General features: G+C 44.2%; 3 protein-coding genes across 9 annotated transcripts in view; 2 read left to right on the forward strand and 1 right to left on the reverse strand.

The window, feature by feature from the left end:
* On the forward strand, positions 1 to 8,707 carry adprh (ADP-ribosylarginine hydrolase). 4 transcript variants are annotated; one of them, XM_037080815.1, is made up of 9 exons: positions 1 to 139; positions 789 to 1,043; positions 2,399 to 2,516; positions 2,683 to 2,791; positions 3,162 to 3,260; positions 3,335 to 3,440; positions 5,766 to 6,032; positions 6,321 to 6,535; positions 7,817 to 8,705. In XM_037080815.1, exons 2-9 carry the CDS (start codon positions 1,036 to 1,038, stop codon positions 7,963 to 7,965), a joined length of 1,071 nt encoding a protein of 356 aa, XP_036936710.1. In that variant the 5' UTR covers positions 1 to 139; positions 789 to 1,035; the 3' UTR covers positions 7,966 to 8,705. The 4 variants fall into 4 exon arrangements, 3 of the variants coding, with proteins under 3 accessions (XP_036936710.1, XP_036936709.1, XP_036936708.1); XM_037080814.1 differs by having other exon boundaries at positions 32 to 139; positions 732 to 1,043; XR_005071744.1 differs by lacking the exon at positions 1 to 139 and having other exon boundaries at positions 634 to 1,043; positions 7,817 to 8,337; positions 8,450 to 8,707.
* LOC119009489 (ataxin-2-like protein) lies at positions 8,536 to 19,860 on the reverse strand. Of its 3 annotated transcripts, none has more exons than XM_037080808.1 (24): positions 19,645 to 19,860; positions 19,133 to 19,242; positions 18,010 to 18,049; positions 17,520 to 17,576; positions 17,029 to 17,100; positions 16,701 to 16,860; positions 16,226 to 16,347; positions 15,909 to 16,000; positions 15,533 to 15,781; positions 14,803 to 15,254; positions 14,628 to 14,714; positions 14,429 to 14,542; positions 14,200 to 14,280; positions 13,972 to 14,033; positions 13,114 to 13,472; positions 12,954 to 13,023; positions 12,535 to 12,669; positions 12,003 to 12,066; positions 11,538 to 11,719; positions 11,267 to 11,408; positions 10,889 to 10,998; positions 9,733 to 9,912; positions 9,402 to 9,573; positions 8,536 to 9,298 (listed from the first exon to the last, which is right to left on the reverse strand). In XM_037080808.1, the coding sequence occupies exons 2-24, from the start codon at positions 19,183 to 19,185 to the stop codon at positions 9,249 to 9,251; spliced, it is 3,105 nt and encodes a 1,034-aa protein (XP_036936703.1). In that variant the 5' UTR covers positions 19,186 to 19,242; positions 19,645 to 19,860; the 3' UTR covers positions 8,536 to 9,248. The 3 variants fall into 3 exon arrangements, with proteins under 3 accessions (XP_036936703.1, XP_036936702.1, XP_036936701.1); XM_037080807.1 differs by having other exon boundaries at positions 19,133 to 19,271; XM_037080806.1 differs by having other exon boundaries at positions 19,133 to 19,860.
* Positions 19,162 to 22,870, forward strand: part of mto1 (mitochondrial tRNA translation optimization 1) — a 5,932-nt gene continuing 2,223 nt past the window's right edge. Inside the window, exons 1-6 of one of the 2 annotated variants that reach the window (XM_037080811.1) lie at positions 19,162 to 19,288; positions 21,186 to 21,388; positions 21,487 to 21,686; positions 21,786 to 21,903; positions 22,271 to 22,569; positions 22,664 to 22,776. In XM_037080811.1, the coding sequence (XP_036936706.1) occupies positions 21,199 to 21,388; positions 21,487 to 21,686; positions 21,786 to 21,903; positions 22,271 to 22,569; positions 22,664 to 22,776 (920 nt within the window). In that variant the 5' untranslated portion in view covers positions 19,162 to 19,288; positions 21,186 to 21,198. Of the gene's footprint in view, positions 19,289 to 20,023; positions 20,401 to 21,185; positions 21,389 to 21,486; positions 21,687 to 21,785; positions 21,904 to 22,270; positions 22,570 to 22,663; positions 22,777 to 22,870 lie in introns of those variants that run through there. The other variant, XM_037080810.1, reaches the window with a different exon arrangement.

Raw genomic sequence — 22,870 nt, forward strand, 5'->3', positions numbered from 1 at the left:
CAGAGATACAGCTGAGAAAACTGAACGTGAGAAATGGAAAGCAGGGCTGAGTTTAAGATGAAAATGTGAGAGGAGCAGCATGCTTTCACCAGCTCACAGACACAGAGGGAACTACTGCAGAAATCTGATTTCACTGACGGTAAATGATGCCGTCTCATGCACACACGTTGTACATCATTCCATCATCTCTCTCTTTTATGTGTTTGTTTGGTTGTTGGTTGAGAAGGAAACTGTCAAGGTTTTTTTTTTTTTTTTAGGAAAGTTCTTTGGTGCTTCATTTGTAATTTCTCTAAATGAAGTAGACACTGACTGTAGATATTTAATTGATATTCAGTTTGCTAGATAAACCTTGACTTTTATCTCATAATTTAGTTGTTTGTTTGACATTTAATTATTTGCTTTACTCTTTTTCCTCATAATCCTGAGGTATAATTTCACCATTTAGACTTTTTATATAATCATTTTTTACTTTTTGTCACATAATGAAGACTTTTATATCATCATGTTGACTTTCAACCTCATTGTTGTGACCAACAGTGAGAATCCTTTTTTTTTTTAATTTTTTTTTTTAATTCTTTTATTTTTCTGGCATCAATCTTAGTTTACATCCCTTTGTTGTTGTTGTTTGTTTCTTCATGAGTTTATGAGCCTCCTTAAGTCACGGATCATCCTGGTGTTTGTGAGGAGATTTGCCCAGTTTGTCGTGTTTCTCCGTGTCTCCATGTCTCCAGCTGGAGGACAGGGATCTAAAATTGGTTCGCCGTTTTTAGCCTCCGCTGTTTGTCCAGCCTGCAGCTTCGGGCTCGACTCCGTGAGAAGCAGAAGCGTAACTTCAGTGCACGGACGCTGGTGTTCCGCTACAGGCCCGTGTGAACCTGATCTGATCTGGGACCGAGCTAATTCCTGCAACAGAACAAGAAGCGGGCAGCCGCCGGAGGTCCGTGTGTGCAGCTGCTCGGTCTGTCTGCAGCCCCGGTGTCAGCTTGAGTGTGCGGCCGCCTGGTGAGACGTGAGGACCGGGGACGACGCGCTGCCATGGACCGGTGAGACCGCGACTGCACGGAGGAGCCAGTGCAGCATTTAACCTCAGTTATATCAAAATCAGACTCATGTTTGTGTTCACTTGTTCGTCTGCCTGAACTATGTTTGAGTTGATGACGACGAGCGGTCAGAAAATGTCGAGATTACTGAATTTACTTAACAGGAGTTGGATTTATACTCGGATCACATGATTATACTTTGTGCAGTTCCCACATCCAGTGGTAGAGGAAGTACTCAGATCTGTCACTTTAGTAAAAGTACAAAAACCACAGTATACAATTACTCTGTCACAAGTTAAAGCTATTGAAAAGTATAAGCATCAAGATAGACTATACATGTACCCAGTATCCTTACTCTGAGGAATAAACTAAAATAAATGTAATGGAGAGAAAAGTACAATAATTCCCTACAGTACTGTTTGTGTTTGTTTGTTTGTTTTTTGTTTTTGTAGGTCTGTTTGTGTTTGTTTGTTTGTTTTTGTTTTTGTAGGTCTGTTTGTGTTTGTTTGTTTGTTTTTGTAGGTCCATTACGAAATACTCAAGGAAACCAATCATCTATCTATATCTATATCATCATATTATGAACCGATTTGCTTTAAAACTAAAAGTCTTGGTGTCTGAATTAAAAATAACCATAGATGGGATGTAACTAATTACAGATTATCCAAGTACTGTACTTCGCATGAGTATTCACATTTCCTGCTCCTTTTATATTATGTTCCATCCCACATGTATTTGATAATTTAAGTTACCAGTTATCCTGCAGATTCAGATTATTCAGTGTTGATGGACTCTTTCTTGTGACAGGCAACTAATCAGATAGTGTTGAGGGCGGGATATGGAGTGAGTGACAGAACGGATGAGCCAAAGTATTGCCATTTTTATATCCTTGTATTTTATTTGCAGTCGAGACACAAAAAGCTCTGATACCTGATACTCTGTCAGTAGTACTATACATCAAGGTGACGGCACCAAACCAGGATTTTAGGCTCTGTGGTACCACACAGTGTCCTTTAATCTAATGATGGGCAATACTGAAATATAACATTAGAGGTGATGCAGATCTCAGTACATTTTGTAGTCTCAGTATGGGTTGGATTTTGTTGGGTTGATGGAGCTCTGTCATAATTTAGTTCATTGTTCCAGTAAACTTGTGTTCATCTGTTCTTTAGACTCGTATTGTCCTGAGATTTTGCACCGGATGTTGACCAGATTTGTTGTTAAAACAGTTTTACATTGAAGAAAGTCCAAGGATTAGCTGGTGATCAGATGTGAAGGCAGCCCGCCATCGATTGAAGAGATTGCATGAACTTTGCATCCCTATCAGTAATAGTAATGTTGGGCCTTTTTTGTCCCAGCGGATCTGCTACACTGGAGCGCTACAAGGCGGCCATGTTGCTGAGTGGCGTCGGTGATGCTCTGGGATACAGGAATCAGCTGTGGGAGTACAACGAGTCAGGACCAGCTATTCATCAGGCGAGTGCACGACGAACAGGGAAAGAGAAGTCGCACCACAGCAGAGATCACAGTTTAACTGTAGAAGGATCTGTGTTGTGATCGTAGCTTTTATAGACAAAGACAATGATCCTCTGCTCATTATATGAATAATGGCTGACAGGTATCATCTTGTCTGTTCTTGCAGGAGCTGAAGGAGCTCGGCGGTCTGAAGAACATCAGGGTAGAGCTCCCTGATTGGCCCGTGAGCGACGACACAGTTCTGCATCTGGCGACGGCTGAAGGGCTGGCAACTGGTGAGCTCACAGACGACACCGAACCCGTTCGCTTCCTCCGGTTTCTCCTTCTGCTCATTTACGTCTCGAACAGGGAATTAATTGGATTGATCTGATGATCGTCAGCGGCGCTCTGATGAGACCTCATCATGACACGCGGCGCACCTCCTACCTCATGAGCCCCGACTAAAGGTTAAATCTAATTTTCCAGCCTCGCCTTGATTTGCTGCTCAATCACAGCTCGGCACACGTTGGAAGGGAGATGGTAGAAATTCCACTTGACCTTTTGCTGTGAAAAGGCAAACGCGCTAGGCTTGTTAAGAGATCTGGTACATCTTTGTAAACTTTGATATGGACAGTTTGAACAAGTTGTCCCCCCCTCGCCTCCTAGGGAAGGGTGGAGAGGAGCTCCTGCACGAGGTGGCCGCTCGATACGTGGAGGGGATGAAAGACATGGACGGGAGGAAGCCGGGGCCTTCGAGCATTCTGGGTGAGACTTTAAACAATCACGTCGCGTCTCTTTGTAGCCCACGACCGAGATCTGACTTTCATTTGCTCTTTCAGGAGTCTCCCAGCTGAAGCCTGGAGAGGATGGGGGCTGCAGAGTGCCCTATAACCCCGAGGGGACAGGCTGCGGAGCGGCCATGAGGTCCATGTGCATTGGCCTCAGGTGAAACACTTGTATAAACACATAATAACTCCAGTCCTCGCCTCGCTTTAGATGTTCTGCCCCTCGCCTGAACCCTCCACGGGTTTGCCTGCTATTATGTAATTATCAACAACCTTGGAGTATCGTCGCCCGGGCATCTCAATGAGTGACCATGGATTCACACGTACGCATGTTAAGAACTGATTTCAATCCGTGTGGCAAATGTTGGCGCCGTATCCTCAATGCATATCTCTACTGGCAAGTGTTCGGGCAGAGGAAGGCACCTCTCTGTTCAGCAGACGCGCAAGTCCTTTCAGTCTTTTTAAGTTTTTGAGGTATTAAAGACTTGACCTTCTTGTGTTTCAGACGTGACCCTCAGAGTTAAGGTCAGGGTCCAAAAATAACTGCAGACTGACTCGCTGTGTTTCAGAGACAGTGTGAACACGTTCCTCCACTCTGGTTTCTAGCAGTGTTGTGGTCGAGACCACGCAAACCGAGGCTGTGTCATGAAAACAGACCGGTGTGAGCCCCGCCCACCAACGCACGAAACACAATAACTTGTGGATTGTGTTGATCATAGGCACTGCTAACATGATTCTGATCTACATGCATATAAATACACCCATAGGAAACAAATTACGTTTCCTCTTCATTCAGCTCTTTTAATGCAATTTATCTATATGTGTGTGTCTATCAGTGTACCATGAGACTTCATTCAACACTCCTTTTCCGTGTTTTACCATCGACCTAACATGATGAAAGAAGTCAGGTCTCTGGGCTGACGTTTATCTGCCTGTAGAAAGCTTGATTCAGTATTCAGTACAGCGATGTCGCTGCAGTTGAGGTCGTGACTGGTCTTGACATGAAACCCACAGCCCTCTTTGTCTGAGACAGACACGAGATTGGATTAAAAAAAAGTTGGTTTAGCTCCCCAGAGGAGTATTTAAAATGCATAAAAACTCTCCAGCAGTTATACAAGAGACAAAACAAACCTCAAGCATAAATATGTATTCTTGGAAAGGCACCTTACAGTACATGTTGGATGCTCCGAATGTAACTGGGCCTGAAACTCTGAGTGGAATGTCGCTCTTTTCGTTTCCGTTATTGATCAATCTTTGGATTATTTTCATGACTGCTTCAACAAAATGTAAGAAGAAATGTCCATCCCAGTTTCCAGATCCAAGGTGACATCTTCTCAATGACCTTGTTTTGTTCAAACAATAGCCCAAAACACAAATACACTCAGTTTACAAAAATATGCAGGTCTTCAGGTTGGAGAAGCTGGAATCTGTATTTTGTTTTGACTAGCCTTCAGTCTGGCTCACTAGAATTTCCAATTTTCTATTTGTTTTGACTGAGAAATTATGAATTCACCAGAATAATAAAAAAATGAAAATAAAAGAAACACCACTCAAAACTTTTTAAAAAATGATGGTTTTGGAGGACTTATTGTCTGAATCTTACCTTTCCTAAGCAAGTTACAGCCACTTATACATTATATAATTCATCAATGCTATATTAGGCATTGAGGAGAGGTTATTAAATGACAGCAGAGAACAATGAAGTAAAGGTGACATTGACCATTAACAACAGAAGTAGCTTGGTCACAGTCGTCCCCCTCTGGCCCCGGGGAAGAAACTACATGGGTTTCCTTCACGTATCCGTGAAGACATTAGCTTTCAAAGAATATGGATCGGATTAGTGGTTCAAAAGTTGATAAACATTTTAGAAGAATAGCGCTTGGTAGAAAACAGCAGCTGCCTGCGTCTTTGAGGGGTAAGTGTCTAATCGATAAACAAAATAATTGCATTTAATTTACCGTCGATTGGCTAATTCATTAATCCACTTATCGTTCCAGCTTTTAAACGCATCACATTTGGTTGCGTTCATCAGGAACCGACTGAATGGAATGAATCCCTTTTTTTTTAATTGTGGGGAAAAAAAGACACATCCAGTTGCGTCATCTTCATTTAGGTTAACGAGGCACATTGAAATGAAGTGGCATCATTAAAAATGCACAATGCATGGTGGTCACCTAATGACATCTTGAAAGGCATAATTTCACAGTTAGATTTACAGTGGAGGCACGCGGCCGCTGCTCTTATCTCAAGTCGTTTATAATGGATGCAACAGTGGAACGCATTCTTTGACCACAAAGCAGAAAATAACCACCAAATAAAAAGAGCTCCGGGGTTAAAACGTCATGTGGACTCAGTAGAGCGTGAAAAGTAGGAATTACTTTAAACATAATTTACATCCAAACAGAGAAACAGATTTCTCCTCTGACTGACGGAGCGCAGCAGGTTTATGGACTAAATGAGAACTTTAATGCTTTGCCCTCACCAGGTATCCGAAGCCCGACCAGCTCTTGCAGTTGGTGGCAGTTGCCGTGGAAACGGGCCGGATGACCCACCCTCACCCCACGGGCTTCCTGGGCGCGGTAGCATCGGCCCTTTTTACAGCGTACGCCGTCCAGCGCAGGCCGATGACGACGTGGGGTCTGGGCCTGATCAACGAGGCCTGTCCGATAGCAAAGTGCTTCGTTCAGGGTCGAGGCTTCGCCGTGGAGGAGACGGAGAGGGACTGGGGCTACTTCTGTGACAAGTGGCAGTGGTAAGAGCCGCTGAAATCAGGCTTTGGTGTTCAAATTGTGGCTTCTGGCATCAGTAACTTTGTGTTGACCTATTTCAGTCTCTAGGATAATAGATGATGGCAGGAGGCTTGAAGTCAAATGTCACCGGTCACATTCAGTTCAAAAGCACGAGAACATTTTATTACAGTATTGCTCCGGATTTATTACTTTTCTACTTTAGTACCACTGTTACTGTGTGTGTGTGTGTGTGTGTGTGTGTTTCTACCTCAGTCACAGTGAAAACGATGATCAGGATGTCTTCTCCTCAGGTATCTGGATCAGAGGGGCATCTCTAACGGGAAGGGCCCCGCGGTGTGGCCCTCCGCCTACGGCCCAGCTGAGCGAGACGAAGCCTACAAGAGCTTCAGCCTGTCAGGCTGGGCGGGACGCAGCGGCCACGACGCTCCAATGATAGCGCTGGACGCCCTGCTGGGGGCGGGTTCAGACTGGGAGGAGCTGATGAGCAGAGCGGGCTTTCATGGAGGTCAGAGATTCAAACAAGAAAATGTCTGGCTTTTGGAGGGGATCTCATAGGCTGATAGTTCCCGATAACCCTGCTAGACTTCATCAAGTGGCGGTGTTTTCACAACTTAGCCAATCAGGGCACTTTTCATGAGAGGCCATGTGGACCAACGGTTGAAACTCTAAATGGTCATCATCTGTCATTGTGTTAAGGACTTCAAAGAAGCACAAATTAAGCATAAAGGGAACATCTTTTACACAGCGACTGAACAAGACGTCTTCACCACTCAGACTGACATTAACGATGTTTCGGTGTAGCTTCACTGTCAGAACAGTCCACGGGTCAACTTATTGTGATTAACAGACATCTCCTTTTGCCAACATAGAGAGGCTGATATGTGGGCTACTGACCATCCTCTGTTGCTGTTAATATTAGAAGGCGAAAGAAAGTTTAACGTCCCAATATCATGCAGTGATGTGTGATAAACAACAACTTAAAATGTTAATTTCCTAATTTAAAAACACAAGGTACATGATCTTTGATTTCCTGACACAGCAGCCCTGTGGCGATCTGCTCAGTGACTGTCAAGAAACAGTTACTGCTACCATTAGCTGCCATAAGGTAATTGTCATATCAGACCAAGTAAGACTGTAGCAAGAAAATAAGTAATGCCTGTTAAAAGTGAGCAAAGGTGAGTTTGACTGCATCTGAATCCTGCATCTTGTTGAGAGTGTTTCATCTCCCTAAACACATCACTTGTTTTAATTTGAAAGCAATTACATGACTCATTAGTGACCAGTTTTCTAGCATTGATACGGAGAAACATTAGCATTCTTTTTCACACAGTCGTATTTCTGGCAATCTGACCGATGGTAAGTCCAATATTCACTCTTTTCACTTTGTTTTGAGTCTGCATCAAATCCCAAGGCCAATATCTGGCCCTGTAGCTGCTAAATCCTCACATTGTGATGCATGTAGCTAGATCTTCCACTGTATTCACCACCTGCTAGGTGCCAGTTTTGTCTGATGTGTGGTGCTGGTGCGAAGAGCGGGCAACAGGAGGGTGGTGAGACTGAACTAAAGCTGTGGGCAGTAAAACCAAAACAATAACCCCAAAGATGGTAAAAAGCTCTGCAGAGGAACGGCTGACTTTCATCACAGAGACATCATTAATGTTCTCTTGTTAGTCAAGCATATTGATTATTGCAGCTTTATGCCAGCATAGCACTGCATCAAATTAAACACAGACACTTGCTTCATCACATCACTAATGGTAATCTCCTCTCCCTCCCACCCACCTAGGCGACAGTGACAGCACAGCCGTGATTGCCTGCTGCTGCTGGGGTCTCCTCTACGGCACCCAGGGGGTCCCTGAAGGCAACTACTCCAATTTGGAGTACCGGGACCGACTGGAGCGCAGTGCGGAGCAGCTCTACGCCCTGTCACACTGAGAGGGCCGCCACAGACTGCTGGACTGACAGTTTACCAGCAGCTTGCGCCGAGCGAAAAACTAGGCCATGCACTCTGACACGTTGACGCAGAGCCGGTTGACGTGCTCGGTGGCACATCAATCCAGAGTGCTGTCACATAAACAAAGTGTGGTGTCATACTTGCCTGAAGGTGAAGCAGAGTGCCCCACTAACCCAGAGAGGAGCCATTCTGTCACATCAAGGTCTCCTACCTCATGATAGGGCTCTGTGACTGGTGTATTAAGAGGTCTCCCCCTAGTGACCGTTTTAGATTAACATTCACAGTTGTAGCACTAAGTGGAACAAATCCAAACTAATGAGAATGTGAAGAGGATACAAAAAGTCCCCTAGGAGGTAATTACTTTGTTTTGTCAGGCTGACATAATAGCAAATGCTTAGCAAGCTTCAAATTAAATGCACTCTTGTTATCGTCTAATGAAAAATACATCTCTGCGTCTCATTACAGTTAACTGTTAACGTCACGCAGCGGGGAGCAAAACTGTAACTGCGGAGAAGCACAATTAATGATACAATAAATTATACCAACAAAGCTTTGTAGTTGAGTTGAAAACTTTATTTTTTGGTCATTGTTGTTTTAATATTTTTTTTGTCTTGTCCATTTCTTTTTTTTTTATTATTAATTATACTTTTCTACTGGAGAGAAGAAGGGCAAAGGGGTGGTTTGAACTACTGGATTGAGTTAAAAAAAAAAAAAAAAATTTGCTAAAAATCTCCATCCGCTTCAAATCCCTCCGTTCATGCTAGATTCATGAGAATTCCCGCGACAGTCTGTGTTTCCATTTGAGTCATGGTCCTTTACAAAACCCCACAAGGCTAAAACACATTGCTGGAAGATAAAGTGTCTGCTGCTGTTTTTCATCGGCGTCGTCTCCTCTCCGACTGGTCCGCCCTGCGAGGTGCCTCACGTCTCCGAAAGGGGGAAGGAGTTGGGAGAGATGAGCAGGATGGCAGCAGGGGTCGGACGCAGCTGCTGTCGTCTGCTGCCTTCATCATTAGCATTAAAAAAGGTCCTCCTCGTCAGGCTGACACCGAGGTTTGTAGCGATGAAGAACAATACAGCAGAAGCATAAGGTGCTGTGAGACTTTTTGTCCTCTTTTCTCATCTGCAATCCTGTCAGTTTTTTTTTTCTTTTTTAAATGAGTCGCGTTCAGTCTGGGCCTCACATCCAGCAGGCAGCGGGGATGTCGGGGCTCATTCCTGGGAACAGTCTGGGAGGTAACGGGGTGAAGGGACCAGGTGGGGTTTAGTTTCCAGGCTGATGGAAGGAAGCAGGGTGTGTTTGTACCTGCATTGCTGTGGGGAGTAAACAAAAACAAACGACGAGATCAATGATAGCTACATTTCAAACCAAAGATAAAGAATCTGAATCATCTTTAGTTGGCACTATGTCTCATACCTTGTGGATGTCCTATGTAAAAATGTTGGTGTGCTCCCTGCTGAGGTCCGTGCTGGGGGTGCTGGGGCACTGAGCCGGGGCCCTGCTGAGGGGGCGGCTGCAACATCACTAACTGGGGCTGACCGTGTCCCCCCGAGTGGTGGGGACCTGACATGGGTCCCTGTACGTGGGCCTGCGTGGCCAGGAGGTTGATCATTTAAGTTAAAAAATGAAGCAACACTTGCAGAAATTCTCATATTTTCCTGCTGACTTTGTGTTTTAAACGACAAATACAATTAATTTGGAACAATTAAGATGCTGCAAAGGAAGAATCAGCACCGTGGATACATACCTGTGCTAACTGTCCCAGGGGGTATGATGGTGGGATGCCCTGGTGGCTGTGGATGCTGTAGCCCTGGATGGGGTAAGAGCCCTGTGGAGACGTGTGGCCTGGCGGCATGTTGGGTGGGGTGGGTGCTGACAGGGGACCTGAGTGGTACAAGGACTGGGGCTGTGGGCCTGACTGGGCGTTCTGAAGGGAGAGTTCACAAAATCAAAATGTTAAGATAATGAAATTTAAGCAACATTATGCAAAATTGGCATTTGGTGCATGCTGGTGCCAACTATAAATAATTATGTTTTGAAAACAGTCACTGACGTTAGATACATGGGGGGCAGAGTGGCTGCTACAGAGACACCATTCACCCTATTACAAGACACTGTACTGTTAAGATCATTAATATGAAGCTGTTATTTTGAGGTTTTAAAAAAAAAAGTTACATAATTTTGCTTTAATCAAAACAGCTGCTTCCAAGAGGCTGGATCCTCTTACTGATTTGGACCATGGAAGTGAGTCTTTCAGAGGACCTGAAGGCTGAGCTAATCGGGTACTTCCCACATGTTTTTGCACTACTCTTGACCTTATAAAGACTTATAATATCTCTATAAAGTTCATCACCAGGCAGATACTGTAAAACTACAATACCAGCTATAAATACCACTGCCAGGTTGGGGTAACTGACCGGTAAATCGTAAATATCCATTTGACTTCCATTTATCTGTGCTTACATTACGAACATCCAGGCTACCAACATGACCAACACTGGCATTTAACTGGGTGGGAAAAGTAGTTGGCTGAAACAAGTCTCCGGTACAGATAATGTAATTTTTAGAAGACCGAGTATCATTCGAATAAAATGTGCTAATATCTGAACTCAGGATGAAGGATAAACTGCATTAAATCGTTGACTGAAGTTTATTCACTCAAGTTTCTGAAAAAAAGTCATTATTTACACATGTGATTAAGAATAATGATCTAAAGCTCGATTCTGAGGCTGTTCTGTGAATAGTTTTGTAATAAATAATAAATATAATCACTTCTGATGTTCTAGTTTAAGACCTGCCCATTCCAAGGACAAATACAAATTTGGATGATTTAGTTGGTGAACAGATTCCAGTGCAGATAATGGTGAACTCTCTCATCTCTAGAGTTTAGCAGGGTTTCTCACCTGTCCAGGGCTAGGTGCAGCATGCTGAGGAGGGGGCTGGTTGCCTGTTGGGGTACTGGAAGGTTGGGGCTGATGAACTGCACCTGAGTGGTGGGGGAAGGACTGTGGAGCTACAAAGAAAAATAGATTGTGTTAAGATGATGCTTAAAATTGTCATTTTACTGTCAGTATATTGAGGCTTTTTAAGGAAGTACATACTTTACAAGCAATGATACGGTTTCTGTCAATAACTGATAAACTGTTGGGATTTCAAGGTCTTCATCCATCCTTCTTAAGTACAATTCATGTCAAAAAAATTGAAAATGGGAACGGTATGACTGAAAATTCATAACATTTTGAACATTGGACCCATCACTGTTCAGGTCTGGTTATACTCACCATAGATGCCTTGCTGTGGTCCCTGAGGTCCCTCTCCCTGTGAAGGGAACTGGGGGCCTCCTGGAGGTCCCAGGGCTTGTGGGTGGGGACCCCCGCCTTGACCTATCATCCTGGCTCCACCCTGCAGCATGGAGTACATCGGCTGGAGAGAGGGAGAGAAGAGAGGAAAAAATAACTTTAAACTTTAAATGTCTGAATAAGGTGGCAGGATATACCTGAAAGCTTCTTTTAATTATAAAAAAGGGGCTGGACTAGATGGTCGGTGTCTTACCTGTCCAGGGTAGGGTGTCATAGCCTGGATGACCTGCTGCTGGCCGTACTGCTGTGGGTTGTACTGCAGGTAGGACTGAGCGTAAGGGGACGCTACCAGTGGGGCCCCGGCGGCTGAAGCTGCGGCTTGTAACATGGGTGGTGCTGAAGTGCCATGGTCAGAGCGCTGAGCCACTACTGAGCCTGGTGGAGGCAAAGAATAATCAAAACAAGAGAACATGGAGAGATAAAATAGATGCTATCACAATGCAAAGGTGTTTAAAATGGGATTTTGTAACACGACGCCAATGTTATACACAACATCTCTCCATTCAGAAACATTTCTAAAAGCGTCATTTAAGGTTAAAATTGATGGCTGCAGTGTCGGCTTTGACAAGAGCTAGCAGAAAATGTATTTTAAAAGGGAAAATATAAAAACATTTTACATAAGTCAAACAACTGTAGAGGGAAATAACATTGCGTTTACCTTTGGCCCTAGCGTATTTCCCCTGGCTGACTGTAGACATGGTGTACTGATACATTGGAGGGGGCTGAAAAACAGAAGGGATCAAAACATCAACACAAGAACAAATGTTGGCAGAAATTCTGACCCCAATGTAATTGTTTCTTTTCTCTGATAGGCAAAACGCCAAAAAAACTCAAGAGTTCAGACTCACAAGCAGTAATATTTTTGTTGGTATTCTAATGTTTTAAACTGTTCAGCAATAAAGGATATTTGAATACGTCACTCAGGTAGACAGATGGGCTGAAATATTTGCCGAAAAATAATAACCAAAATCAAGAGTAATAGATAACGAAAATGATTACTGCAGCCCCAAATTAAGACATTGGATGTACAATTTGAGTCTAATACCTTGTACCTAAACAATAACATGATGATATGAAAAGAGTTTGCTCCACGTTTATATTTATTCATTCCAAAAACATTTTGTACAACGGCTGAAATATGTTTGTTGATAAACACAGCAGCTCTGATGAAAGCTGTCTGGCTCATGTACCTGCACAGAGTGGATCTGTGACACATAGGAGAGGTAGGGGGCGTTGTAGAGTGGCCCCTGTCCACCTGGGTGCTGAAGGACCACCGGGCTTGGAGGAGTTGGCCGAGGTGGGGTGGGCGCAGTGTTGGGCTTCGTCTGTGCGACAGAACAACCAGAGGTAAATGAGTCTGCATGTAAGTAATTAAATAACCACAACACATCCCCCCCAATTCTAGCTTTGTGCCAACAGGTCCCTGATCTATACAACACATTATTAAAGTGCTCTCTGTAAATTACTCCAAGATAGTAATTTTCACACTTTAAGATGAGGAAATTATAGCACAGCAGCTTCAACACAAAGTAGGAGAGAAGGAGTGTAAATAAAAATGGCCAAAATAACAAGTGCATTATCAGGACTTAACAGTAATACATTGGCTTACCATAGGCATTTGAGGTTTGATAGGGTTGAACTCTTTAGCGTTAGGATTTAAGGTTGATTTCTTCACTTGGCTAGAAGATGCAATAAAAACAAACGTGTTACAAATGGCAAAATAAAAGGAATATCATCACGAGAAATCTGTCATTCTTTTTGAAGCTCACTCTGGCATGCCCTCTGTCCGCTCCGACGTCTCAGACCTGATGTCCTCGCTTCCAGGGGTCCTGGCGGGCTGCGGAGCAGCTGGTGAATGCCTGTCTGAAACGGTTGCTGGGGGGCCTGCTGTTGTTGCACCAGGTGTGGCTGCGGAGTCCTTGGAGGGGTCCTCAGCAGGGGCAGGTGAGGGCTGAGGTTGGGGCTGGGAGGGACTTGGAGCTAGAGGCTGAGGTTTGGCCTCTGAAGCAGGGTGAGCGTCTGATGGCGAGGGTTTGGCTGCGCTGGGTGGTGTGCCCTCACTGATGGCAGGAGGGGTGGCGGCTGCCGGGGAGCTGGGAGAGCTTGAGTTGCCTCCACTTGCCTGGAGCTTAAAAAAGAGAGGAGGATGAGGATTAAGTCAACAGGAGAGATGCATGTATCAAGTAAAAACTTTAAATAAAGCCAAAGCCTTCCTCAAAACAAGTTTCAGTAAATATGTCACACTTATGGAAGCTTTTCATGAGTCAAAATGTCAAGACATAAGAGACGTGTTTGAACTTCCACCACGGTGAAAGAAAAAATTCATTGGAACTACAATAAATAGCCAAACACTGGAATTAAATAACTGCATTATAGCAACTTGAATCCCAAATATAAAGCTAATTTTACAGTGACAAAAGAAGATATACCTTCAGTAGCAAACTGGCCTGAAAGATCTTCACAGTAGTAAACTAGCATTTAATGTCATTTGAAACAAGTCAGTGGTCACAACCAAGTGATGTTTTGGTGAAGTCCACGAACATCAGTGATGTCTCAGGTCAAACCCCTCTTGATTGGTCACAGATTTTCTCATTTCACGCTTCATGGAAAGCTGACTGAACCCTTACCCTGAACTCCTTGCCAAATTTCCGCAGCTCCTCAATCTGCGACCTTTGCTGGACCGAGGGAGCTGGTTGAGGAGAGAGGAAACAAAAGGTTAATGGAAATGTTAAAATTTGAAAAGTGCAAACTGCTGTCGAAAATAAACCCAAGGCATAAGGCTAGGCACAAGTGGATTGTATGTCCTCTGATGAAGGTGTCCAAATGAAAACTTATGTCTAGTCTTGTACACAAACCTTTACTACTCTTGCTGTCCTCTGTGCTGCTGGGGCTCTCGGCCGAGCGTTCTTTTGCTGCAGCGCCAAGGATCTCGTTCACTGTGAAGACGAGACAAATGGCAATTCAATTAATTTCAGGAGACCATCTCATTAAGGCAGATGAAGCTCACATCGTTCCAGCAAGAAAATGTTTTTGACTTTGAGTTTAAAACAAATGATAAAGCAAAAATGGGGGGCGAGACAGTACCATCGACAGGGAAGAGAGGGGCGGGGCCAGACGTCTTCTGGGCAGGCAGGGAGACAGACGATGTGTCCAAATAAGGCGGGTCCTGGGAAGAGCCGGATTTAGGAGAGCGGGTAGCTGCAAGGACGAGACAGGACAAATTAAGTTTCAGGCAAAATCCATCAATAATACAAGAAAGGATTCTATAGCTGACCGAATGTACCTGTGGACTGAGCGTGTGAGTTGGCAGCTCGGACTGTTCTACTCGACTGTGGAGGTCTTTGGGCTTTAGGAGATGTTCTTGCAGAGACTGGAAGGCACAAAAAAAAATCTCATCCATCAAAATCTCATTCAATTATGCGGTTTAAACACTTACTGACATAAGTTCATACACTCACCTCCATTCACAGGCCTGCCAGCTTCAGACAGTGAGTGTGGGAGTGAGTGGGAATGAGGGACTGTGTGTCCGTGTGAGGCAGGGGGGCTGGCTGGGGATGGAGCAGCGGAAGCGGAGGCTGATGTCTGTGCTGGTCCTCCTGCAGAGGCGGATGTGTATGGGCTGGCGGGGCCAGAGCCCGGGCCAGGGCTTGGACTTCCCTGGGGGTGGTGGGGAACGTAGGCCCCACCTCGGCCTGACAGAGGGCTGTTCCTCTCTGAGGAGGAGGTGCCGGACTGTGGCCCGGCAGCAGAGGGCAGTGGGGGTCTGGGGGATGAAGAGGATGGGGGGTTGGAGCGATAACCTCCACTGAGTCGGTTGTGGGGTGGAGGCCCTCCGGGACCTCTCTCAGCACGCTCTCTCTCCCGGTTCATCTCTCTCTGGCGCTGAGGTAATGGAATGTACTTGCCCTCCCTGAGAGAGAAAGAGGATACATCATCATCATCATCACAAGCATCATCACACAAATACAACGGTCAGATGATAAAATTATATTACACGCTCTAAACTGACGGTGCATACTAACATAATGAAAACTATTGAGTTTATTTTTGACATTGGGAACAGCGGCTGACAAAACAATGTCACATCAGAGTCCATTAAGTAGCAGTTCTGGAGCTTCTGATCCTCAGCAAATGATGCATAAACTCTATAGTCAGACAAAAACTTCACTGACGAGCAGCCCCCCTCACCTGTTGCCGGCTCCAGGACTGTCTCGGCCCCTCTCACGCTCCCTGTCACGGGGGCTCTCACGGCCCCTCTCACGATCACCGGCGTCCCGCACCACAGCGCTGAACTTGTCCTCCTCACTTTTGCCCTCATCATTTTCCAGGTTGACCCGGTGTCGATACTGGGGGCTTGACTCGATCTCGCTGGCCAGGCGGGCAGCGCGTGCCTCCCTCTGCCGGAAGACCTCTGAGTTGCCCTTCTCCAGTGGCACACTGGACAGCAGGTGAGAGGTGTGACAGTGGTGTTAAGACTTACTACAGATATCAGTTTATTAGCGGTAGTTATCAATAATAATCCATCAATTATTCCCGAAGGCAATGAAACCATATGTAAACTTACGTATACATGGAAAGGCTGGCATCGTATGTTGATGTGATTCCATATTTCACTTCATTGTAACGGAACATCTCGTTGGCATCCCAGCCATTGGACTAGAGAAAAACAAACAAAAAATACTCAGTACTGCATCTTCAAAATTATTGATTTATTTTGGCATATCATCAGTAAACAACTTGTTTACCGTGTAAATAGTCAACTAAAAGAGAAAGGTATTTAAAACAGGGCGTGCATATCATTATACCGATTACAAAGTAAGAGCACATTTATATCATTAGTTAGTTTGTGTTTCTGTGTGTTAAAGAGAAAGGGCAACTCACTGCATCATTTTCCAGATCGTAACTCTCTCCGTTGCTGTCTCCTCCCTCCCATCTCTGCAAAACCTTCTCCTTGTGTTCTCCATTGACACGGGTGGAGCTGATGGCTGTGTCTGTGAAGGTGTCTGAAAGAAACGACAAAAAATAGATGAAACATCCTTTGGTTTCCTTTGGCAACATTTATCCACGGCCTAAATATGGCTCTGATTCAAAGTATTGAATTACGTAACTTCAAATCAATTATCTTTTTCTTCTCTTGTCTAAAATCAAGAGGCAATTCAAAACAGTTGACAGACGCTCATTCACGGCACTTGAAAAGCCATTAACTATAAACCAAGGATGCTCTTAACATGGACACAAACCTATGCTTACAGCACACAAAGCCTTCTCATTAGGAAGAACTATGTCTTTCTATGCACTTATTGTTTTACTTCCTTCCTGCTACATACGCCAAAAGTATATGTGCGCATGTTCATACCTCTGGTGGCGTAGTTGAGGTCGACATCTCTGCAGATCATAGTCACCAGGTCTGATGGGCTGAAGATCATCGTGTCAGTGATCTCCTCTCTCCGTGGTGGAGCTGACGTTGAGCCCTCTTCCTCGCTACGTTTGTGTACAGCGTCCACAGCCAACTCACACTAAGGGACAAACATTAGGAAGACAGCAGAAATCTGAGGACTGTGTAAGTTAAAACGACAGAAAAGGCTATATTTTTTCCTCAACACAAGTGTATCATTATAGGCACAGGATTGCTTGCAGTGCTTCATTAAAATGTCAGAGAAAAGTGCTCAACGTGAGCTTCTTACCCGAGAGCTTAGAGTCTTGAATATGCCTTCAAATACACTGCCATTCTTCACTCTTATGTCACAGGTGGAACCCTGAGAGAGAGATAAGGATTCGTTAAGAACCTTATTTAACCTTAACTTAGATCCGGCAAAACATCCAAATCTGGAACAGCATTTGTGGATTAATTATATATATTTTGCACATTCCACACACACTACTGTGCACTGTGCAAAAAGGTAGCCATTTGATTTACAATCACCCCTTCACCAACAACTGTAAAAAAAAAAAAAATTCTGCTGTAGCTAACTGCTGTAATCCTTTACTACATGCAACAGACACAGCTGATCGTGAAAGAAAAGGTTGCTTTACATTTGGTGAGGTAAATGATATCTCTAACTATTACTATCTAACCTATCTGCAGGTCGCAGGGGGTGATGACAGCCATTTTCTTCTCATGAATAATCATCCCAGTCTGAAAAAGTGACCACTGAAAACAAGACAAACGACTTACCACAACAGCTGTGAGGAAATGAAGCATTCTGGCATTGTTGTACACACCCTCGAACACCTGTAGATGGGACAAGGGTCCATCAAGCAAAGATTCACCAAGACATGACCACATAAATAATCATAGTGTTATATTTAAAAACAAAAGGGGACCCTTGCACAGAAGATCCACTTATGATGCCCTCTCTTTAAAAGAAGTTTAATTCACATCACACGTTACGTTCTATTTCTATAAATGTGTTTCATATGAAAGATGTTTATTAACACACAAGTGATGCATTTCACTTGATAATTTGAAAAACACAAAATGATTTCCCATCTATTTAAAATCTATTTCAAAACTATGTGCATGATTGCACCTAAAATATATAGTCTAAAAGTGATGGACTATGACTTAAAGACATTTCTTCAGTATTGCCTCTTAAGTTTTAAAAATGTGCACAACATATTGTGTGTTTGTCTGCTGCCCAGCTGTTCTGGATCAGGATACTCACAGGAGAGGACTGGAATGATGGCTTTGCAGAAGTTCGGTTTCTGGGGAAAACAACACAGTTACAATGTGTTTGTCTGTGAGAAAGTTGAAGGAGTATAACTTGTTTTCAAGCCTGTCACAGCAGTGCCACATTATATTTTTCACATGTCTTGCATATGGCTAGTAGAGGAGAAGTTGACAAACCTTAGAGCCCTGACAAGATCTCAACCATTGCACAGCACTTAACATGTCTATCTATAGTGTATACTTTGGCTCTTGAATCACTTGAATTAATCTATATGGTACAGACTTTACTGTCAACTTTTCTTGTGTTAGTTGCTAGGCTTTCACTTTCCAACTTTGTGGTATGGGGCTAAACACAAATATCTTAAATTGTTTTTCAGGGAGTTAATGAGAATTATCGTATTTAATCTTAAAGGAATCATTATTGATGAACATGTAAAAGAAAAAAAAACATTTTAAAATGGATCACACAAAGAAAAACGAACAGTTACATCATGTAAATCGCTCAAATCACAAAACATACGAGTCAGAGCAATACTTTCATCTACATACATCCAATCAAGGTACTGATATCAATCTGGTCCCTAAACGCACCACCATAAAGAACGCGCACAGTGGTTGATGTCACTGCTGGTCACATTCACGGTTACAAAACAAAAACTGAGGCAACAGTTCAGTAAACACACACTAATGTCAATGATTTAGACCACTTATGACCTTGTGCTGACCACAAAATGAATTCTTTGCTAATCATAACTTTCCTACATCAGGTTTTTCTAAGCTACAAAGACGTACTGTTGTAAATGTAACATTTTTCAACCATCACCGTCCCTTCTCTGGCACTGACAGGCCAGATAAACTTTGCATCGCTTGTATGCTGATTTGCTACTCATCGCTTAAACCAAACTTGAACCCACCTCACTTAGTTGGCTTTGGTTCATTTTGGGGATTCTGATTGGCTCACATGCACTGTCAATCCAACAGACACTAATCTCATTGGTCTGGAGAGAGGCTCTACGACCGAGACACACCCACTGAGAACACAGCGCTTTAACCGGTAGGCCTCTGAGTCACAGGACAATCCCCGGACTGTCCTGACTGGAACCCCGCCACTCGCTTACCTCCCGGCCGTTGTCCTGTTGCCGCTGTTGATGCCGCTGACTGGGGAAGACATACCACCGGGGCCCGAGGTTCCGTTAGACGCCTTTCTCCCGCCTGAGCCGGCTTGCTGCTGTTGTTTCAGCATTGCGAAGCACAACGCTAAGACAGTACCAAGTGTATGCTAACTTATAAACACTGATACCTCTCGATGTGAAGTTGCTTTCAAAGCGAACTATCTTTAGCAATATCACCTGTCCTGAGGATTGCAGAGCCGGTGTTACCTCAATAAGACCGGCTATTGTAGCTAATCTTGCTAAGTGAATACCACTCGCCTGTGGCCTAAAATGTAAAGCCAAAACACCTCACTGTTTTAATAAATTGTAACATATAACTTAACAGATTCCCCCCAGCTATCTACTTTGTAACCACAGTGGTTATGTCAAAGCAAGCGGCTAATAAAATGACACGAGTTTCCGTATGATTATTTAGCAATGCTAGCTGAGTTAGCATTAGCTTTGATCCTCAAGCTCACTTCGGGCGCTTTCCCTCCTGGATTTACTTTCTTCTCTCTGTCGCGTCGCCCTTAATCCCGGCACCGCTGACCCTTCCGTTAAAAATCAAGGTCTTAGCGTTACTGTCAGTTGCCTTAGGAAGTTTGATTTTTCAGGTTTCTTGCTGAAAACCTGCTGCGGTCGGTCAACACCACCTCTCGGTAGGTTCACTTGACTCAATCCGCGCGCGGCTGACTGGAAACCGGCTGGAAGGGGGAGGGGGCGTTGACGTGCGCGTGCGCCTTTGACCTACTAGTGAGCGCGCGTACGTGGACTGGCGTGTGTTTTGAATCGATATCAGGCTGATGGAGCCACAGTTTATCTTCGATATAAACAAGAACGAATGGTTATCCACTGTACACGTGGCAGACAGCACGCACAAACATCAGTGTTGTTTTTGTTTATTTTGTATCACCTCGATATTCATTCAACCTTCACCCGTCACCTTTTCAAATGTCTATGTCGCTCTCCCTCGCTTCATTCAGTCATTTGTTCATTAATCTATTTACGCTTTATAAGGACAGGTACTGCCAAGGCAAACCGGCTTGACCTAACTTTGACAACTTTGTCAGTGCGTCTATACACCCGTCATTACGACTGTAGGCCACACACAGCATGGCGGCCTCCACATAGAGCGTCTGTGTCACATAGGATCAGTTTTGTAATTTTGCCGAAGACGTTTATATAAATCTCGCTCTAATTCAAACACGAGACCTCCTCCGTCAGCTGCTGGAATCGTAAGTAACGTTACCTTTTATAAATACTCTTAAGTAATGCGTTACTTGCGCCGTACACATACACATGCGTTTAAATGCATGCAAGTTAGATGTTCTTGTGAAATGAGATTCCTTCTGTCCGATGTAATGTAAAGAAAGAATTAGCTCATTAATGCTGTGGTGGTTTTCTAAGTTGTGTTACACAGAAACAAAGCATAGACAGAAATGATTGATCCTTGTGTGACACTGCTGCTTAATCTAAAGTCTGTTTCATGGATCAAATAAACAAATGCTGAAGACCTAAACGACATGTCCTCATCAACAGTGATAGCAGTGACTTGAGTTCATATAAAATCTATTGGGATTTTTAACGATTGAACTTTGATTTTGGAAAGCAGGGGCAAAGAAAGATATCATCAGTTGAAGTCCGTACTGGATCAAGCTTCAGTAATGCATAAGCCTACATCTCCCATAATTCATACAGATGTATCACCAGGATCATTTTTAGTTCAATTTCATTCGAAATTTGGAAAGTTGGACAAAAATATGACAGCAGTTTTCACAGCAGTACTTGTGATGAGCAAACTGCACTAAAATCCGCACAGTGCCCCTTTATATCTTAATCTGTCCTTCACATGTTGTGATTGTTGTTTTCCTTTTCATCATTTTGCACTTGGGCCGCAGTTTGTTAAGTAATGAGAGCAGCACAAATGTTAAGATATGGAGTCATATCCCACCATACTATCAGGACATTTCTATTTAAGTAAATTTTAAAGCCATTCTACTTTGCATCCTTCCCTCTCCAGGTGTGCGTCTCACATGCTTTCAAACAAGCTTCCCCCCCTGCGGAGTTTCCTGGTACAGGTTTCCAGAGGGGCCAGTCACCTTGCTCGACAGCAGTATGATGTCATTGTTGTGGGTGGGGGCCATGCAGGGACCGAGGCGGCGGCCGCAGCAGCCAGAGTGGGAGCTGAGACGCTCCTGGTCACACAGAAGATCCACACCATCGGTAAGAGGAAGGGCTTCATTGAAAAGAGTGCAGCCAGCCCATGGAGTTTTTGTGCTAGTTTTTGGTGATTTTGATTGATTGATTGTTTTTCTTTCTAGGCGCTCTGTCCTGTAACCCCTCTCTGGGAGGAGTGGGGAAGGGACAGCTGGTGAAGGAGGTAGATGCCCTGGATGGGCTGTGTGGTCGAGCAGGAGACTGGGCTGGGATCCATTTCTCCATCCTGAATCGTAGAAAAGGCCCTGCCGTGTGGGGCCCGAGGGCCCAGCTGGACCGCCAGCTCTACCGTGAATTCATTCAGGTGCACAGATGTAAAAGAAGGTTCCCATGTTTCTCTTCCCATGTCCCATGATTCAGAAAATGTTGTCAACTATGTCCCTGCCTGCTGTTTCTTATTCAGTCTGAGCTGCTGTCCACTCCGAGGCTGACAGTGTTGGAGGGCTCAGTGGAGGAGCTGCTGGTGACAGAACCAGACCCAGAGGAGCCGGGACACCACAGAGTCACTGGGATATGTTTGGGTACGGGCAATATTAAGCTTTTTTATCCCATTGTTATGATTAGGGATTTAAACTAAACTATCCAACCAAGAAATTCTCATGAATCATGGCATTCTTATCTTTGCTAATTAGTCAGTCTAGCCGGAAACCAACCTGCAAGAACTGTATATATGACAAACTGTCACTTCTGTCAGTAGATTAAATTGTGTCTTCACTAAATTCAGAATATCCGGCAGATTTTGTAGAGAATCTGGAGTTTAAAATCTGACATCAATGTCAGTCAGTCTGATATTATTGCAAAATGAGCACATTTTCTAATATAAGCTGGCAATTAGAAGAAGTAAGGTAATCCGTTTATAATTATCCATTTCTGTTGACATCTTCTCAGCAAATGGAAGCCAGCCCATCTCAGCCAGCTCCGTGGTTCTCACTACCGGTACGTTCCTGTCTGGCTCTCTCTTCATGGGCCAGACATCGTCGCCAGGGGGCCGGATTGGAGAAGCGCCGTCGAGTGCTGGGTTGTCCCATACGTTGAGGGAGAGGCTGGGGCTGAGGATCGGCAGGCTGAGGACCGGTACCCCTCCCAGGATTGTGAAGGATTCAGTTGACCTTTCCCTGGCTGAACTATTCCCCTCTGACAGTAGACCGACTCCATTCAGCTTCCTTAATACACAAACGCGCTGCAAGGTAGAGTTTCTTTTACAATGATCCTTTGTTTGTTTGTTTGTTTCTTTCTTTCATGATTAATTACTTGGTTTGTCTAAACTAAACTCCTCTTAAGCCTGAAGACCAGCTTCCCTGCCACCTGACCCATACGACGCCTGGTGTAGAGAGAGTGGTGATGGAGAGTCTTCATCTCAACTGTCACATACAGGAAGACACCAAGGGTCCCAGGTAAACACTCCTACACACACACACACACACACACACACACACACACACAACACGTATTATGTTAATGTCAAACATTGTGCACCGTGGGTCCTGA

Source organism: Acanthopagrus latus, chromosome 20, assembly GCF_904848185.1.
Source record: "Acanthopagrus latus isolate v.2019 chromosome 20, fAcaLat1.1, whole genome shotgun sequence".
NCBI classification, from domain to species: Eukaryota; Metazoa; Chordata; class Actinopteri; order Spariformes; family Sparidae; genus Acanthopagrus; species Acanthopagrus latus.

Excerpts from the sequence above, each read along its gene's own strand:
- LOC119009489 (XM_037080807.1), bottom strand. The coding sequence starts at position 19,257 with ATGCTGAAACAACAGCAGCAAGCCGGCTCAGGCGGGAGAAAGGCGTCT. Across the intron at positions 14,715-14,802 it reads TGGCAGGCCTGTGAATGGAG|TCTCTGCAAGAACATCTCCT; the intron begins GTGAGTGTATGA and ends TGTGCCTTCCAG. Across the intron at positions 9,574-9,732 it reads CCCTGGGACAGTTAGCACAG|GCCCACGTACAGGGACCCAT; the intron begins GTATGTATCCAC and ends CTGGCCACGCAG.
- adprh (XM_037080815.1), top strand. Across the intron at positions 2,792-3,161 it reads GGCTGAAGGGCTGGCAACTG|GGAAGGGTGGAGAGGAGCTC; the intron begins GTGAGCTCACAG and ends CTCGCCTCCTAG. Across the intron at positions 6,033-6,320 it reads TTCTGTGACAAGTGGCAGTG|GTATCTGGATCAGAGGGGCA; the intron begins GTAAGAGCCGCT and ends TCTTCTCCTCAG.